Consider the following 19,697-nt stretch of genomic DNA (forward strand, 5'->3'; position numbering starts at 1 on the left):
CCCTTCCAATTCTTTCATTCTGTATTCTGGTCTAAGAAACTCCAGTTGCCTTTGGGGGGGGGAAACACTTTTGGGACAGTGCATTCAGACCCATTGCCAAGATTCCTGAGAATACGATCAGATCTTCTTGAAGCAGGAATTGTGGCTTCTCCCATTCGTATTGCTTTCACACAACCGGAGCCTCGGCTCCTTGTTTTCTGCACTGGCAAGCAAGGATTCTTCAGGATTTCTTGGCATGCAGCGACTGAACCTGGGATTTTCTCCACAAAAAAAAAAAAATTCGCTTCTGCAGAACCGCTTACGTTTTTCATAATGAAAATGGGTTCTGCCTTATGTCCCATTTTTATTTCCTACAACAGATTCTACGTAAGGGAATCTGGTTATTAAAATTGCTCTAAGAAAAATGTTTGAAAATCCCAGCTATTTTACAGGAAAGTGGCTCATGCATTATAGTCCTGGAAATAAGCTTCGGTCAGTCTTAACAGTTCCCAAGATGAAAATGTTCCTTTATAGAGGATCTTGGTGCTAAAAAAAGATGCGCCTTTTCATTTCTAGCTATCATTTGCAAATGTCAAACTATGTAGTCAAGGCAATCCGAGATGTGCTACATCTTCTATCCACAAATATGTATTTCACGTCCCTCCCTTATCTCATCCTTGGTACGTATCTACTTGACAGTTAAAATTTTTTAGCTTCTAGAGAGCAGTTTTTCACAAATCAGCTATTCATATTATAAAGCAGGAAAAGTGAATGTGGCCCATCGTAATCCCTTTAATTGCCTCCAGAGCCTCATCAGAATGAGTAAATTAAAGGGTACGGGTTAAATCTTTGGATGAAAATAGTCCTCAACCATAAGTGAGCCCGGAATAAGTCACAAATCATGTCGGTTGTTAAATGGATCATCACACGATTGACCCAATTTTATGACATTTTTGCAGTGGTCATTAAATGAATCGCCAGGGTGATTAAGTGAATTTATGGCTGCTAGGCAAACCCATTGTCCACAATGGTATGGGGGCTTTTTGCCAAAAGCCAGAAGGAAGGGCTAATTTCTGATTTTTTTAAAAAATTGCAGTCACCCGATTCTTTGAATCTGGGTTGCACCGTTTTTGGGCCCGTCGTAACTTCAGTCACGGGTCACAAGTTGCAGACTACCTGTGCTGCATATATGGCCAATTTAAGGGGGCATTTAAGAAATATTTAAGGAGTATTTCTTAAAACTATTGAAAACCTCTCTCAAGATATCCCTGGCTTCTGTTTAATTTCCGGAAGACTCTCCTTGTCCCGCAGGAGAAAGCCATCCGACTTTCGATTTAAGGTGAAAAGTCTGTATGTAAAAAAAACCTCAGAGCAGTTTGGGTGGGAGGTCCTCACCAATGACGTCATCGTCCCCCTCCTCCTCACAAATAACCATGCGCTCCTCATCACTGGTCATGTCCTCGCTGGTTGTGCGTTGAGAACGAGAGGCACGGAAGGAATGTGGGTGCAGGGAATGACGGGGACCCTCGCCTGGAGTTGCAAAGGGGGACCCCGAGGGGCCCAGCCCCCCATACTGACCCTTCCCGCTGGTATACGGAGACTGTCCCGAGCAAATCTGAAACACCAAGAGAGTCGTCTGTTAGACACGGAGAGGCAACTTCTAACGGTCTGCGAAGGGAACCTCTCTGCTTTCTGGCACTGAGCACACAGAACGCGGATTTGCCAAGCCTTGCAAGGGCTGCCAATTAGTTCCCAGGTAGAATTCAAGTTCCTGGTCACGACCTATAAAGGCCTTCGTGCCTTGGCACCTGAGGCCCTACAAGACCAGTAGCTCCAACCAGAACTGGCTGAAGGCACTCCAAGAAAATGAAAAAGTGCAGTTGATCAGATGATGTTAAGGGGAGTTAGAAGTTGCACCTTTCCAAGACGGGTTGGGGTTTTTTTGTGTGTTGTCTTGTGTACTGCCTTTGTGTTGCATTCTTGCGTGTGTGTGTGTGTGTGTGTGTGTGTGTGTGTGTGAGAGAGAGAGAGAGAGAGAGAGAGAGAGAGAGAGAGAGAGACAGACAGACAGACAGAGAGAGAGAGCTTGGAATTACTCCAGTTCTATGGCCTGGAACTTCCCTGGAGGGAGGATAGGTTACATAAAGGGCATGAGACTAAAATGCAGGTCGGTGGTAGGACACAACCTAAGAACACAATGGGCAACCCCAGACGGACATCGCTCTGAAACCATGATGGACCACCTGACATTCCAAGATAGCCTGCATCCATGAAACACTCTTTTTTTTCTGAGCCTCCAGAAAACCCTCCAATCAGGTTATGTTTAATTGCTGAGGTTAAAAGAGAAAAATAGGCTGATCTAGAATATCTAGGAAAAAATCTCAGCTTCACATGTGCGCACAAGTGTAGCTCCATTTTCCTTAGGTCACTGTTCCACCCAGTGTGGATCGCCCCTTCCGAAAACTTAGCAGCTTTGCCCTGGCCGCCAAATATTTCCCCACTTCAGACTTAATGTTACATATATTGACAACAGCGAGAATTATGTATGCCCAATATTGGAAAAATGAAAAGTTACCGACTGAAGTATTAATCAAGAAAATATTGGACTGTGCAGAAATGGATAGATTAACTTTATGGCAGGGGTGTCAAACTCAATTTCATTGAGGGCCGCATCACCATTGTGGTTGCCCTCAGGGGGGCAGGGTGGGTGTGGCCAGGGTGGGCATGGCCTACTGGGTGGGCGTGGCTAGAGTGCGTACGGCCTACTGGGTGGGTGTGGCCAGCTCTACATCGTTCGCATCAAGGGTGCCTATGGGGGCCTGGGCAGGAGTGGGACAGATCTGAGGGTCTCTGGCAGAAGGAGGGTCTCTGGGCCAGGGCCAAGGCAGCGGGGGCCGTTCCCTCACTGTTTCCAGGATGGCTTCGCGGGCCACATGAAACTACTTCGCGGGCCGGATCTGGCCCCCGGGCCTTGTGTTTGACATGTCTGATTTAGAGATTAAAGAGAAAGAACTTTCAGTTTACTATAGAACTTGGAACAAATTTTATCAATGGCTAGATAAGCGAGTTAGAGAGAAAGGAATATGATATGCAATTTTGAATTTATTGGAGTAAGAAAAATACTATACATTGAAAACTTAATATTATTTATGACAATCTATTATAAATACCATTGTTATTATTAGCTTTACTACTTTTATTTATACATATTTACCCAGACAATATGCTGTTTGCCAAATATTGAATGTTATTGGTGGAGAACCCCAAACCCCACCCCCAACCCCCAACCTTTCCTGTACCCTATCCCAAATTCCCATCCCATTACCTGCCCTTTTTAACCCTATAAAAACTAATAAAAAATTTTCAAAAAAAAGACAAGGAAGAAGTCACAGTTTTTGCAAGCAGCAGCATCATCCTGAACGGCAGCCCAACGCCTGGTGCCCTTCTGAATCCTAAGGGCAGGCACAACCCGACCATCCCATAAGCTTCTTCAATTCCTGCTGCCCTATAGATCCTTGTGCTGACTTACTTGGGTAAACTCTTGCAACACCTGGTTGTCCCGGTCACTGTCCATGCCGTGCACACCGCTGTGGGAAAAGGCCCGTGGACGCTGGGCATCAGACCCCGAGGGCAGGATTCGCTCCCCATGGCAGTGCCCAGATCCCATGACACCTGCCTTGACATCTGGGCCCAACAGCATTTCAGAAGCAACTGATTAAAAAAAAAGGAGGAAAAAGAGTAAGAAAAATCCAGAGGAGCCCCACCAGGGGACAGCAGGTGGCATAAAAGTAGCTCGTCCCCAGGTTAAAGTAGCGGTACCTGTCTCTGACATGCTACGTTCACGTGTCTCCTTGGGGCACCCTCCAGGCACAGCAGATTTTATATCCGAACTAGACTTCTTCCGATCTTTGTTACACCACTTCCAGTCGGGGTGTGCTTTGAAATGGGCTTCCTTCACCTTGGGGGGGGGGGGGGGAGATGAGGGAAGAAAAGCGTGAGAAGAGAGAGGAACGTGGGGAGGATGAGAGAGACTGCGAGCAGAAAGCTTCCAGATGTTTGAGGGCTAACCTTGAACCAGTCACTGCTCCAGCTGCAGAGATCCCACACTATGGAAGATTCTGCTTTTGTGCTTTGAAACCACAACCTCAATAAATCCGTATCTGTGTAATTCCCATCAATCTACGCAGCGTCACCCAGTTTGAAACCAGCTTCCTATCTAAATCTATCTTAAGACAATGAAGGCCTGCTGGCCAATGTTGGGGGGGGGGTGTCTTCTCTGGTCAATTCTCCGGCTTCTGAGATTCCACTAAGCTTTATCTGCACTTTCATCATGCTGGCCATCAAAGATAAGACTCATCTTCTAAACTTGCCCAAAAGCCAGGATTTTCTGAGAACTTAAGTTCTGCTGAAATGCCCATATTCGTCATCCTATTTCCTCCCTTACTTGGAAACAGGCTGCAGTCACTCCTCAGAGGCAGAACCCTGGACGATGATGCTGACCCTTAATTTCTCCAGCCGTGTCAGCTGGCATGCCTGACCAGCGCTCTGACCTTTGACCTCCTTTTCTGACCAAGGCTCTGCAGGAGGCTGTACCTGGAAGGCCAAGTCGTGATACTTCTGCTTCTCCTTGGGCCCCAGAGCATACCACCACTCGCCCAGGATCTTGCTGACGGTACGATTGTCTTGGTTGGGGTGCCGCTGGTGCACCAGGGCCCGGTGTCGCTTACTGAAGATCATGAAAGCATTCATGGGCCGCCGAATGTGATCCTTTTCCCTCTACCAAAAAAAAAAATAAAAAGAAAGAAAGAGGGAGTGGAGGGAAGAGCCACAGTTACGTCATACCCCAAGGCAGAGAATGAATTTGGGCAGAACGTCTTACAGGTAAGCAAAGGGTGGCCGAAGACCTTTTTATTTTTCCTCCTCCCCTTTCTCTAATACTCCCAACAAAGCAGGCTGATGAGATGGAAAGGAGAAAGAAGGAAGCCGCCCTCACCTTGTTCGGGCTGCGACCGTCCTTCTCGGAAGAGGAATCGCGCTCTTTCGGCAGCGCACTCAAAGACTGAGTGCGTCGCTTGCCTGGCAGTAGCGGGATGGAGATCTCGGAAGATGAAATGGACAGAAACCTAGGTAGGAGGACAACAGGTGAAGACCCAAAAGCGGTACCCCCCCATTTTCTGCCACTTATCCCACAGACCTCCCAGTAGTCTTCAATACACCTGGCACCACACCCATTCCTTCCTTCCCGCGTATGAAAAAGGAAGGAGTCGATCTGTTGCAAACAGCTTCTGGACTTTTTTTGACCAAGCCCTCCATTCACCCTTGCTTCTTTTCCCCTTTGGGTTTTTTCCCCAACGTTCTTTTCTCCCCTAGTCAATTTCATTCCCTCAAGCGGTTGCCTCCAGCTGCACGTCCAATTCCCATTATACTTCCCATCGAAACCAACGACCCTCCCGGAATCCGGTGGAAAAAGTCAGCCTTCCTTGCATCTGCTGGGCAATCGCTGTGCAAAACACGAACCGTGCAAACGGTTGGCAAATCCAAGAGGAGGAAGGGCGTTGCAAAGGGCTGGTGGTTCCCGAGCCGCATAATGAAAGACATTACAACCCGAAACAGCTGATACTCACGCATCGTCATGGTCGCTCTCTGTCTCGCTGTCCAGGCGTGGGTGCCCTGGGAGGTCGTCGTCATGCTGAGATGGACCTCCGTTTCCTCCTGGAGTCACCGTAGAAGGTTGGGCAACTGGAGTGGGACTGTCGGGGTGCGAGGGGGTCGGCCTCCCTGCACTATCGGCCTCCGAAGACAACCCAGGGAGTTCGTGGGCCACAGCAGCCGATTCAGGAGGTTCTGGGAACATACGGGCCAAGGTTGAAATCAAGGGCTATTTTTCCACAGGGATGTGTTATCACAAAGTTTGCAGTACTTGCTTGTGCGAGCAAAAGGATCCCTTCGCTTCCAGAGTGTCTCTTCAGCGACTGATTCCCTACCCAGAGACTTTAGATCAGGGGTCTTCCAACTTGGCCCTTTGATGACTTGTGGATTTCAACTCCCAGAATTCCTCAGCCAGGCACACGTGCCTGGCTGAGGAATTCTGGGAGTTGAAGTCCACAAGTCATAAAAAGGACCAAGTTGGAAGACCCCTGCTTTAGAGGGAAAAGTCTGCAGATACACTCTCTTTTTCCTTTGCCCACCTCACCTTTGTTCTGATTGGATGTGGACGGATGACTGACAGGCTGCTGGCCTTCGCTGGGCTGCACGGAGGAATCTGGCTGGCTGGGAGCCAGGAAGGGCACTAGCGAGTGCCAGGGGAATACCGCCACTGATCGAGGCTCCACATTTGTCCACACTGGAAGGAAGGGGAGAAAAAAAACAAAAAACAAAACACAAACACACAAGAGTTATTTCGTCAGCCAAGTCGGTCCGATAATTTGAAGGGGGAAAAAAAAAGGAAAGAAAAACAGAGTAAGGTTCAATGGCACGGGACAAAAAAAAACCAAAAACCTGGGAGCCCAAAATTGACCAGAGTTGGGGTACGCTCCTTTCCCTCCCTTTAAAACTTCCCTCTCTTTTCCTGGCAAAGACGCCTTGTTTTTCCTCTACAATTTTTCAGTCCCATGTGATTGCGCCCCCCCCCCCCCGACAGACTATCCAACATATAGTGAAGGAATGCACTAATAGAAGATACCCAGGAGATTTTAAGGACTTCCTCTGCGTAACAACAACGGCAGCTACTGACTGGATCTCCAAACTCGACACTAAACTCTGAAATGTTATTTCTGTTTTCCTCTTAGGTTTTACAATTGCTTCTTTTTTAAAAAGAAATTTGTTTTAACTGTTCTAACTTGTAAATATGAAGTGCTTTGAATTCTGTGTGTGACCAGCCGTACGCTAAATAAATAAATTCAGTCCCAGTAGTCACAGCCCGTGCCATGCCTTATCGCTTGTTAGTCACTTGAGTCCCTGGAGTAGTGTGTGGGGGGGTAGATTTTCTTCTCCGCCTGCCTGCCAGGAAGCCACCATGGCCGCCCTCCGCCCTTCCCAGCTGGAAGCCAGGCAAAGGAATTTTACAGCTGCAGGAGGGGAAGGGGAGGGAGAGGTTGAAGGCCCCCCCCCCGTTTGCTCAGACACTCCCACGCTCGCTCGCCCGGTGGGGCAGCCAAGCCGTTTGGCTTCCACCCAACTAAAAAGCTCGGGAACATCCTCAGGAACTCAAGCTGTGCAGGGCAGAGAGCGCCAAGCACTAACCCGGCTCTATACGGGGGTGTGTGGGTGAATTCGGGGGGGAGGGGTCTTTTGTGCAGACAGAGGTGGGGAGATCCGGCTTGCAGGCACTCCAGAGCCCAAATGAAGGATGTTCTGGTGCGCTGCATTCTCTCGCCCTCCCATCACTTCCTGCTGCCCCCATATCAAGCTAAGCAATAGTTCCTCCTTGGGGTGTCCAGGAAAAGGCCAACGCAGAGGAAAGGGACAAATAGACAGGCCTGCACACACACACACACAACACTATACAACACATTGCGCAATAACCCCTGGTTGCCAATAAGCGGCATTCACTTGTCAAGGTACCCTAACTGTGAAACTACAGCTTAACGCAGCAACAGGTGTGAACGGACCAAGAGTTTTTTTGCATCTTGGCAACAGACCACGACTGCGTTTACAAAAAACAAAAACAAAAAAAACCCCTTAACCCAACACTGATTGTAGCGGAGCTTTTGCGGATCAGCCACACTGACTTCCAATCATCCATCAGCAATAAGAGCCTTCGGTTTGAGCAGGAGCCGCAACTGGTATCAATCATCCCATCGGCGGGATAACAGAACATTACAAGGACGGAGCTGGATAAAGAAGTTTAGGGAGGGAAGGGTGTCCACGCTGCAACAATCACATTTTAGGGAGGGAAGGGTGTCCGATTCCCAGAGACTGCCAAGCAAACGCGAACGAGCCAAAGAGAAAGCAAAAGGAGAGGCTAGCGTTGAAGGGTTAGGTATTACAGAGTACTAAAAGGGGGTGCTGAAGGGTTAAACGCCTCCACAGCACTCTGTCCTTAGCATTTCAGTGACAGAAAGGTTAGGAAACAAACCCAAAGTATTTTGCAGGCGTAAAGGTTCAGTCTTGGCATCTCCATTCAAAAGATCACGCAAGAGATAACGAGGCAGATTTCCAAATTTCTTAATTTGCTGCTGCCAGGAACTGAGATACACAACTAAGCAGCTTGACCGCTGAAGGGACTTAGATCACCTTTGCTACAGATTGATCTATAATTTGTTTCCTGGGGGAGGATTAAAACCCCTTTTAAGTACTTGCTTAAAACTAAAACTTTGCATTAGTCATTAAATTTGGGGGGGGGGGAAAGAGGTCTTGACTTTGCTCCAGAGGCAGGCCTGCTCCAAAAGGGGACAGCTACTACCTACTGATCAAAATACCTCTTTTCCCATCATTCCTCTTCCCTTCCTTGTAGTCCCTAATGGATCTGCTATGCTGCTTCCCCCCTCCCCCACCTGCACTTGCGTGTAAAGTTAACTCAATTATTAAAAGCACTGAGTGCATCGTGGTCGGACTCTGCCGGGAAGCGCTGGCTCAGTTGCTTCCTGTCCTCAGCTGGTGACCACATCCCTATGCTGGAGGAGAAAGAATTAAAGGGGGGGAGAGGAAGGAAGGAAGGAAGGTGAGTAGAAACGAGGACAAGAAACATTGTCCCCCCCCCCCAAGAAACAAGGATCTTAAATATAACAACCAGAGGCCATCAGCAGTCCTAGCACACTATCCCTCAAGCAAAGATTAAGCTTCTGAGATTGAAGCCACATCAAGTGAAGAAAAACTATCAAAACACGTGACCAAGAAAATACTGCACACATGGGGTCTAGTCTGAAGCTATACAGGTTGAATACAACATTTAAGAGTCCCGGTATATAATAAACACACTCTTCCACATCTGTCTGAGTTTACAAATACACAAAGCAACTGTCTAAAACCTGGATTCAAATCCCACTTGGGTCACAAGCTATGTATCCGTAACTATATCCTGCAACCTATGGACACCTTTCCTTCTATAGAGGGAAACAGTATCTAATCCCGCATGTCAACGAACGGCACAAAATCAAAAGCAAAGTTTGCGCCGGCCTTGCCCTGCCTCTTTCTCATCACATCCACCAGGACGAGGAGGGACTTCAAATGGCCATGTGCACATTCAAACAGAACTGTCACTTTACTTTCACCCACTGCGCTTCTAACAGCATCCTGACCCACTGGAATTTAAAAACTTCCGTTAATCACATCTCCTCTCTAAAAAAAAAAAAAGTTCATCTGGGAAATTTCTGGGTAACAGGATCCCAACGCCCATTGTGGGACAGCAAAAATAAGCCGAAACCTTACATCCAAAGTTCGCTTCTTGCCTCGAATAAAGAATGCAATCCCACTGTATGTTTGTCAAGCTTTTGAGAGATGGGTTAGGATATTCTGAGGAGGCTCGTTCACCGACTCCCCACTTCTTCCACTGCACAGAACTCAAGCCCTCTCAGCACAATATTCAACAGCAGACAAGCCGTGACCTGACACAACCAAGGTTAAAGGTCATCCTTTTCCGGGGTTAGGGGGCTCTTTTATCGCCTTCGCATCCCACCATTTCACAGGGATGCAGCTCAACCCAGCAATGGCCCTCCCGCTCTCCATCCAGACACAGATACCCCAAAAGGCACTAACCGAACATGCCTAACCCCCTGGATGGCAAAGGGGGCAAAGTTGCCGGGGGTCTCTCTGTGGAAAACATCGCCAGGCGCCAGATGATGTCTCTCAGCGAACCTGTCTGGAGACCATTCTCCCCCACTCTCCCTCCCCAGGAGTGAGGAGGCGTGGCCCAGGCCAATGGCAGCAGGCAGCTTCGGATGGAGGCTAAAGGTGCGGTGGCGAGGTCAGCAAGCCGGTGCTTTTCGGGGCCAGGGGCACCCTGTATCTGGATCCATGCGGAAAGCAGGCCCGCTGGAGGTCCACCCTCTAAAGACCGGCTACCATCCTCCTCCTCTTCGTCTTCCTCCTCACCACCACCTTGCAATAAAACAGCCGAAAGGGCCACAGTCTTCTCCTTATGGCCTGTTCCGATGCCAGGTGAAGCAGCCCCTCTTCTGGGTCTCAGCCTGGTGGGCAGCCTGGGTTAAGTCAGAAGGCATCTTTGGGGGAAGGAGATGAAGAAAGGGCCAGCCAGGTGGTTAGTAGTGCAAGGCTTTGGGCGTGCAAGAGGAGGAGGGCGTACACCCAGGCAGCCCAAGTTTTCAAAGGTCAGAAGGGGGCACAAATCTGTGCAAAAAAGAAGGACCGTCCGGCGCCCCTTCCTCTTCGTCCAGCGCGAAAAGGTCCCCCCAGGAAAAAAAAAGTGGGGAAAGGAGGGGGGGGTTAGCAGAAGAGCAGAGGTGGAGGGAACAGCCGACGACGACGCTGCGTCCCCCCCCCCCGCCAGCAGCAGCAGCAGCAGCAGCAGCGACCGTCGCCTGGCAGGATTAAAGGGCGCGCGCGAGGAAAGGGAGGCAAGCGCGGCGGGGGGGGGCGGGAGGGGGAAGAGCCGCCGTGGGAGACAGAAAGCGAGGGGAGGGGGGAGGGAGGGCGCGGGCTCCAAGTTGTCCGGCTGTTCCGTCCCCTCCGCCGCCCCTCCGCTTCCTCCTCGCTGGGCTGTCGCGGCTGTCGGCGACAGGCGGGCGGTTGCTGGTGGCGGCGCCTCTTGGCGGGGGGGGGGTGAGGGAGAGAAGAAGAAGGAGAGAGGAGGCTGTCGCTGCTGCTCCGCCCGCCGCGCCGTCCCCTCCGGTTGTAACCAAACACCATTCACTGCCTCTCCCGCCTTCCTTCTTCTTCCTCCTCCTCCTCCTCCTCCTCGCCTTTCCCCGCCGCTCTGGGCTACGAACAAGGGCGGCCCCCCGCCCGAACCCTCCTCACCCCTCCCTTCCCTGGCTGGCTGGCTCGCTCACGCTCCCTCCCTCACACACACACACACATACACAGCCCCGCCAGCCCCGCCACGCATGCCCAATTAGCCCTCCGCAGGCCATTGGCTGCCTCCACGCCGGGTCATTCACATGCAAATGAGGCCCCTTCTCCTTTTTTTTCTCTCCCGTCACCCGCGCACCAGGCGGCCTCCCATTGGCCGCCGCTGGAATGTCAGTCATATGCAAAAAACCAGGACGGGTCACGGGGACAAAGAAGAAGCCTATTGGCTGCGGTTTACTCCAGCTCGTTTCTTTTCGCGCCCCCCTCCCCTTTTCGTCTTTTCTACTCTACCGCCTCGGGCTCGCGCGTCAGAACCCTGGGAGAGGGAGAGACCACGCCCGGGGGAAAGCGGGGGGGGGATGGACGAGGGAAAGACGACGCCTGAAAAGGGGGGGGAGAGAGAGGGAGGTGGCTAAGGTGAGAGGGAAAGGAGGGTCGTGGGGGGGGCGCGTAACAGCAAAAAATAAAAGGGGGGGGCACGTGGGAAGGAAGAAGGGGGTGCAGGAGGAGAGCAACTATGGCAGGGGTCGGCAACCTCGGCTCTTTTATGACTCGCGGACTTCAACTCCCAGAATTCCTGAGCCAGCATGGCTCAGCTTGGAAATCTCTCCCTTTCCCCTCAGCTTGGCTGGCTCAGGAATTCTGGGAGTTGAAGTCCACAAGTCATAAAGTGGCCTAGGCCAGGGGTAGGCAACCTTGGCTCATTTATGACTCATGGACTTCAACTCCCAGAATTCCTGAGCAAGCATGAGGGAAACTTTGGCCCCTTTATGACTCGTGGACTTCAACTCCCAGAATTCCTGAGCCAGCATGGGGGAACTATGGCCCCTTCATGACTCGTGGACTTCAACTCCCAGAATTCCTGAGCCAGCCATGCTGAGGAGAAATGGAGAGGTTTCCATACTGAGCTATGCTGGCTCAGGAATTCTGGGAGTTGAAGTCCACGAGTCATAAAAGAGCCGAGGTTGCCGACCCCTGAACTATGGAGTGGTGAAGAAGGGCGAGCCTCCTGCTTGAGCAGGGGGCTGGACTAGAAGACCTCAAAGGTCCCTTCCAGCTCCATTCTATTCTAAGGGGCAAAGCAGGGCTAACTTTAGACGGGGGAAAAAGCTGGAGGGGGGGGAACAAAAGAAGGGACACAAACGGGGCGGAGTGGGGGGGTGAGATTGGTGAAAAACAGAACAAGCTGCAGAAAAGCAGAACTGGAGGGGACGAGTCGGAGAGGGCGAGATTAAAGCGAGCCCTGGCAACAGGTTCACACGACGCCACCCTGAACAACCCGGTGCCTTGAAGCAGCACTTCCTCTGAACGTGGAAGAACCCAAACGGCCTGGAGTCGCGCTATATACAAAGCCAGTCTTAAGATCCAAGCTCAGTCGAGGCCAGGGGTCGGCAACCTTGGCTCTTTTATGACTCGCGGACTTCAACTCCCAGAATTCCCGAGCCAGCTATGCTGGCTCGGGAATTCTGGGAGTTGAAGTCCGCGAGTCATAAAAGAGTCAAGGTTGCCGACCCCTGGTCGAGGCTAACCACTGAGGCCACCACCTCCGGTCAAATGCAACCTCCAATACTTTACAGGTAGTCCTGGACTTAAGGATCGCAACGAGCCCCAAATTTCTTGTTGCTAAGCAAGACAGTTGTTAGTTGTGCCCCAATTTCCCACCTTTCTTGCCGCGGTGGTGAAGTGAATTACTGCAGATGGTTGGTAAGTGAACCAGGCTTCCCCCTTGACTTTGTAGGTCAGGTTGCAGAAGAGGATCAAATAACCCCGGGACACTACAACCACCACAAATACATGCCAGTTGCCAATCCTCCGAATTTTGATCCCATGACCCTGGGGGGTGCTGCAACTCGTCAGTGTGAAAACTGGTGATAAATCACTTTTTTCAGTTGCTGCTGTAGCTTTGAACAACAGTCACTAAACGAATGGTCGTAAATCAGGGACTACCTGTATCTGACCTGAGAAAGTACTATGTTTCCTGGGCTCAGCCAGCTGAGAAAAATACTACAAAGGGGGGGGGGAGAGAAAGAGATGCATTCAATGGCATGGACCATATACAGGTTCCCCACACATTCCTTCCCTTTTTCTCTGTGTGTGTCTCTGCATGTTAAGGAATTTTCTGCCTCTCTGCCAGCGGATAACACTTCTGAATCTGAATAAAGGCTAATTTACACTCCTATGTTCAAGGTTGAGTTTGGGTCATCAGATCGGCTGACACTCAAAGCTGTCTGCACATGCTAAGGTGAGCGCCGGGCTGGCTGTGTACACACCACACCTGCAGGCCAGCACCCTTATTTTACACCTGGCTTGGGCACAGATCACTGGGCTCAGCAAGGTGTGTGAAAGAAGGGAGAGATCCTGAAATGGGAAGCCCATTGTGTGTACACACCCGTACGTGCCACTGAATGAGAGTCACTCCTGTTTCTTGCTCGCTCCTAGAAATTGAAGCAGTTACTGCTGGCAGGCAGCCTAGCTGGGATTAAAAGCTTGCAGCACAGATGCATTCCTGGGATAATCTCTCTACCCTGGGGCAGGGTGGTGAGGGACAGAAGTGTATGCATGAGGGAACGATGAATGTCTGGATGTCAAATGTCTGGGTGTTGTGTGATATATGCCCCTCTCCGCCTCCCTCCTTCGGGGCCTCCACTTCGTGCTGCTCTCCCTATGACTCACACTCGCCTCCTCCCTTAGCATCACAATCTCATCCTCCACAGGCCTGACTCAATGCTGCTTCTGCTCATGTCTGGGGGAGGGTGGGATACAGCCAGCGCCCCCCCCCCAGCGCCTACCAGGCAGCCAATAGACAATGAGGTGAAGCGAGGAGACACACAGGAACACCCCCACATACACACACTACATCTGGGCGCCTGGCCAGATCAGTCTGGGCCTGGGCGAGAATCCCATTGTTAAATGGGGAGTGGGGGAGAGACAAACACACCACTCCCAGCACACACTGTACTATCCCCGGGGCACAATGAGGGAGAGTGGACATGATTTGGTGGGAGAGGATGACAACTATGTACGAAGAACAACACCCACACTCTCTCCTGCTCCACAAGGTACATCCGCCCACATACAGGCAACTCATGGAAACCTGAACTTCCTTCTCTTTCTTGCAAGATGGTCACACAAGCGACCAATCAATCAGAAAAGAGCCAGAAGGGACCTTGGTGATCTTCCTAGTCCAACCCCCTGCCCACTTATACCATCTCAGACAAGTGGCTGTCCAGTCTCTTCTTGAAAACCTCTAGTGAGGGAGCACCCACAATTTCTGGAGGCAAGACGTTCCACTGGTTACTTGTCCTCGCGGTCAGGAAATTCCTCCTTAGTTCTAGATCGTTTTTCTCCTTGATTAGTTTCCAACCGCTGCATCTCCTGCCTTTAGGTGCTATGGAGAATAGGTCAAACCCACCCCCCTCTTCTCTGTGGCAGCCCCTCAGATACTGGAAGACTGCTATCATGTCACCCTTAATCCTCTTCTGAACTTTTACAGAATAGAGTTGGAAGGGACCTTGGAGGTCTTCTAGTCCAACCCCCTGCTCAGGCAGGAACCCCTATACCATTTCAGACAAATGGGTTGTCCAATCTCTTCTGAAAAGCCTCCTTAAGAGCACCCACAAATTTAGAGGCAAGTCGTTCCACTGGTTAATTATTCTGTCAGGAAGTTTCTCCTTAGTTCCAGGTTGCTTCTCTCCTTGACTAGTTTCCATCCGTTGCTTCCATCCGTTGCTTCAAAATAGCTTGACTCCCTCTTCTTTGGGGCAGCCCCTGAGATACTGGAATACTCCTAATCCTTCTTTTCAAATCTCATCCACACAATAGACAACCATACAGGTTAACCTATCTGTGTATGGCAAGGTACACAGGTAATTCTCAACTTACATACTTTCGAAGTTTCAACCCTGAAAAAGTGACTTCTGATCGGTCCTCGCACGTACAGGTGTTGCAATATCCCCATGGTGGCATGATCAAAACATGGACGCTTGTATTTACTATGGTTGAAGCATCCTTGGGTCATGTGGCTGCCATTTGCAACCATTTGCAACAAGCAAAGTCAATGGGAGGAGCCAGATTCACATAACAACTGCACGATTCACTTAAGGACCACAATGATTTGCTTAGCAACCATGTCAAGAAGGTCATAAAATTGAGCATGACTCACTTAGCGGCCACAGTGCCAGAAATCCTGGTCACAATTGTTGTCGTAAGTCGAAGACTGCCAGTAGACCAGGCAGAAATTTCACAGAAAATGTACAAGAGTCACAAGAGAACACAGCAGACCTCCGTGCTGCACCAAACTCTTCATGGGCCTCCCAAAGAAGCTTAATTTTGTGAGCCAAGTAGTGTTTTCCTAATGCAGGGGTAGGCAACCTCTGCTCTTTTATGACTCATGGACTTCAACTCCCAGAATTCCTGAGTCAGCTGACTCAGGAATTCTGGGAGTTGAAGTCCATGAGTCATAAAAGAGCAGAGGTTGCCTACCCCTGTCCTAATGGTTCAAAAAAACCCCACCAGGTTGCGCTTTTTCTGCCCATCTCAGAAAAAGCGCCGCCCGCCCGGGGATCAGGAAGAGCCCTCCGCTGAGTTGTGTCCAGAGATGCTGGGTGACAGATGGAGAAAGCTGTAAGGTGTGAAACAACCCAAGCGAAGGAGGGACCAAATTGGGCTTCTGGCTGATCTTTGCTACAGCTATGTGCGAAGGCTGCCAAACTGCAGCTGGGAGAAGTGTCACAGGCCGTTGGCAAGCTGACAGAACCCCATCCCCGGGCTAACCGGTGTGACCAAAAGGGGCTGGCTACAGTGTCATCGTTCATTCATTATTTTAGTCTCATGCCCGTTATTTATGTAACCTATCTCCCCTCCAGAGAAGTTCCAGGCCATAGAACTGGAGTAATTCCAAGCTCTTCTGAATTTTAATCACATGAATACAACTCTCTCTCTCTCTCTCTCTCTCTCTCTCTCTCTCTCTCTCTCTCTCTCTCTGTGTGTGTGTGTGTGCTTCCCTCTCACTGAGTCACATTTTTACTTTCTGAAGATACAGGTAGTCCTCGATTTACAACCCACAACTGAATCCAAAATTTATGTCGTTAATTGGTTATGTGAATTTTGCCCCGTTTTATGACCTTTCTTGCACTAGTTGTTAAGCGAGTCACTGCAGTTGTTAAATTAGTGACCCCCCGTTGTTAAGTGCATCTGGCTTCCCCATTGACTTTGCTTGTCAAAAAGTTGCAAAAAGGGGATCCCATGACCCGGGGACGCTGCGACCGTCATAAATATGAACCAGTGGTCAAGCGTCCCAAAGTTTGATCCCGTGACCTCGAGGACACTACAATGGTCGTGTGGAAAACGGCCATAAGTCACTTTTTTCCCCCCCAATGCCGTTGTGACTTGGAACGGTCATTAAATGAACCGTTGTAAACTGAGGACTGCCTGTACTCTTGCAATCAATTTTGAACAAGGCCATTAAACGAATTGTCGTAAGTTGAGGACTGCCTGTAACTGGGATAGTCATACATGGCCCGGCACTCCAGCTGGGGACGTGAAATCAGGGCAAACAAGGGCCCCTAAATTTACTTGAATTGCTTCACAAAAGGGTTAGATGAAGACCCTCGTGAGAGTTGTACGCAGGCAAAAATGTGGGAATGTTCCCGGCAAGGCAGCGCGTGCAGGAGAGGCATCTTTGTTGTGATGCTAAGGGGGAACATACAAGCGAGTCCATTCCACGTGAGGATGTGGAAATGTCAGCTGGTACCTTTGGGGCGAGTTTTCCAAAATCAAGCCCTTCCCTTGCGTTAAAGCCACAGGCAACCATATAGAACGCGCACCCCCCCTCCCCACACAAAATCTGGATCAGATCCCTCCCATCAATGATAAAAATAGAGATGGGGCTCCGAGCAACCGGGAGATGGTAGTCTTGGTTACCAGTTGCCGGGAGACGGCAACCTGCACATGTGATGCTGAAGGAGAAACCGGAGCCCAACCTTAGGCATCGGAAAAGCACATGCCGCAGTTCCTTAGCTTGCGAGCTTCTCCCCAACTATGTACCCCTTTCCTCAGCAGATCAGAGATGCTCTCCTATCCTCCCCCCCACACACACACACACAAACACACAACAGTATGTAAAACCTGGGCGTCCTTGGAGCAGTGTTTCTCAACCTTGGCAGTTTGTAGATGCGTGGACTTTCAACTCCCAGAATGCTGGGGAATTCTGGGAGTTGAAGTCCGCACATCTACAAGCTGCCAAGGTTGAGAAACACTGTCCTGGAGCATAATTTTATACAATCTTCTCTCTCCCAGGACTCAAATAATCCTCTGATTATAGATCCGAAGTCAGAGTTCCTGAACTGATTGAGGAAGTCGGATTAGTGGCAAACATGCTATCGTATCCCATTTTTTTTAAAAAAAGGGATACGGTGCTTTACCTGTGAAGCTTGTTAGGAGAAAGAGCTTTTGATAAGATTGGGAACAGGATAGATGCTCAGGCACATCTTGGGGCGGAGGGGGGGGCTTAGAAGGAGCAAGCACAGCAGAGGGCTGGACCTCCGGACCAAATTTTGAGGACCCACAACTATTGGGGGTTTCCAGATGATCATTTGGAGAACGATCTGTGATCAACCCCACAGCATCGAACATCTGGAGAAGATCAGGGGCTGGGCGAGCTTAAGCCAGTCATGAATATATCACCTCAGTCCAGAATTCTTGCTTTTACAGAGCATTTTATATATATATAATTTTATACATATATATTATATATATATATATATATATATATATATATATATATATATATATGTATGTATGTATGTATGTATGTATGTATGTATATATGTATGTCTAGGGAGGCGAGCCACACACATTTTGTTTTAATCATTTTTCCTTCGGTGGCTTATCTTTTTTCTGCAAGAAATGACCAGCTTTCCAAAATAAGCAAATGCATTAGCAAATTCCATTTTATTTCAGTAGTCTGTAAGGCAGGGGTCCCCAAACCCTGGTCTGTGGACCGGTACTGGGCCGCATCATGCCGGTCCGCACAAACAAGCAAAGCCCCATCCACGGGATGCAGGCAGCACACAAAACCACGCATGCACCCTCCGGTCCACGGAAAAACCTCTCTCCACAGAACCGGGGGTCCCTGGTGCCCAAAAGGTTGGGGGCCTCTGCTGTAAGGCACATGGCAACTCTCCCTGACTTGGAGCATTCACACGAGTGGGCTATACCTCCCCATACAGGTAGTCCCTGACATATGACCACATTTTGGCTCAGCAAGGTGATGTAGGAGATGACGAATCTGACGCTCAAGCCTGGTCATTTCCTATAGATGGTTGTTAAGTGAGACATGCACGACTGTACAACTCTTTTGCCATGGCTGTTAAGCGAATCACTGCAGTTGTTAAAGTGAGTCCCACATTTGTTAAGCAAATGAGGCTTCCCCCCCCCCCCCGCTTGACTTTGCTTCTCAGAAGCTGTTTGGAAAGGTTGCAAATGGTGATCCCATGACGCTGGGATGCTGCAATCCTCATACCGGATCCCAGCACCCAAATTTTGATCCTGTGACCATGGGGATTCTGCAATAGTCACTTCTTTCGGAGCCGCTGTAACTTTGGATGGTCGATAAATAAATGGTCGTAAGTCAAGGACGCCCTGTATCCCCAACCACTGTTCTATTACATGGAAAGTACCAAGAGCCAAAATTCAGAGTTGCCATTTATAGACAGGTAGTCCTCAGCTTAACGACCCACAAATCAGCCCAAAATTTATGTTGGCTACGTGAGAAATTTGTTGCGTGGGTTTTGCCCCATCTTACGACTTTTCTTTGCTAAGTGAATCCCTGCAGTTGTTAAATTGGTAACACGGTTGCTAAAGTGAATCTGGTTTCCCCATTGACTTTGCTGGGATAGAAGGTCGCAAAAGGGGTGTGTGTCACATGACCACGGGACAGTGCGACCGTGATGAATGTGAGTCAGTTGCCAAGCATCCGAGCGTAAACCACATGACCCCGGGGATGCTGCAGCGGTCGTAACCGTGCAAAATGGTCATAAGTCACTTCTTTCACTGCCGCTGTGAGTTTGCACGGTCGCTAAACTAAACTGTGGTAAGTCGAGGACTAGCGGTACAGCTGAAATGTGGAACCGCACGAACACACACACACACATACACACACAGAGCTGTCAAATGGGTTTTGTTTTTGTTTTTTTTTACTCTGAAGCCAGGAAGGGGGGGGGGGAGTGGTTGTAAGCCCTGGAGCTGTACCGGGCCGGAGGAGAGAGAGAGAGGTGATCTTCGTCCTCCAGAAACACTTGGCCATATAAACAGATCCTCATGACCTCATTGCACCACTCTTTGCACGATCACGTGTCCTGCATGATGCTCCAGCTGGCTTACACTCAAGAGGCAGCAGCCCACGTACACCGATTATTTTTAAAAAAAAAAAGAAAAAGAAAAACAACAAAAAAAAGGCCATACCAGAAAGGCACTTTTAATATCCAGCACTTACAGGAAACTCTGCTATCATGCTGCTGGCTGATTCGAGTGTCCTGTTGTTCCCACAGAGGATTGGGTAGATAGATGAACGTCCCAACTATTCCCTCGCATCATGCGTTCACCCTCATGTGGGCAGATAGAAACCTCCCTTCCTTTCCCAACCCTATGCATTTCATCTCACAGTCCTGGTCTTTTAACAGGTGATATTTCCTTGAGACTTTTTTTCTCTCCCACCCCCCACAAAAAAACAACAACGAGGGGCCAATGCA

General features: G+C 49.7%; 1 protein-coding gene across 1 annotated transcript in view; it reads right to left on the minus strand.

The window, feature by feature from the left end:
* CIC (capicua transcriptional repressor) overlaps window positions 1-19,697 on the minus strand; it is a 46,858-nt gene that overhangs the window by 16,012 nt on the left and 11,149 nt on the right. Inside the window, 7 exon segments of the mRNA XM_083369376.1 lie at window positions 1,375-1,594; window positions 3,509-3,690; window positions 3,799-3,937; window positions 4,573-4,755; window positions 4,973-5,102; window positions 5,604-5,823; window positions 6,173-6,322. Of these exon segments, the coding sequence (XP_083225502.1) occupies window positions 1,375-1,594; window positions 3,509-3,690; window positions 3,799-3,937; window positions 4,573-4,755; window positions 4,973-5,102; window positions 5,604-5,823; window positions 6,173-6,322 (1,224 nt within the window).

Source organism: Vipera ursinii (genome assembly GCF_947247035.1).
Source record: "Vipera ursinii genome assembly, chromosome: 9".
NCBI lineage: Eukaryota > Metazoa > Chordata > Lepidosauria > Squamata > Viperidae > Vipera > Vipera ursinii.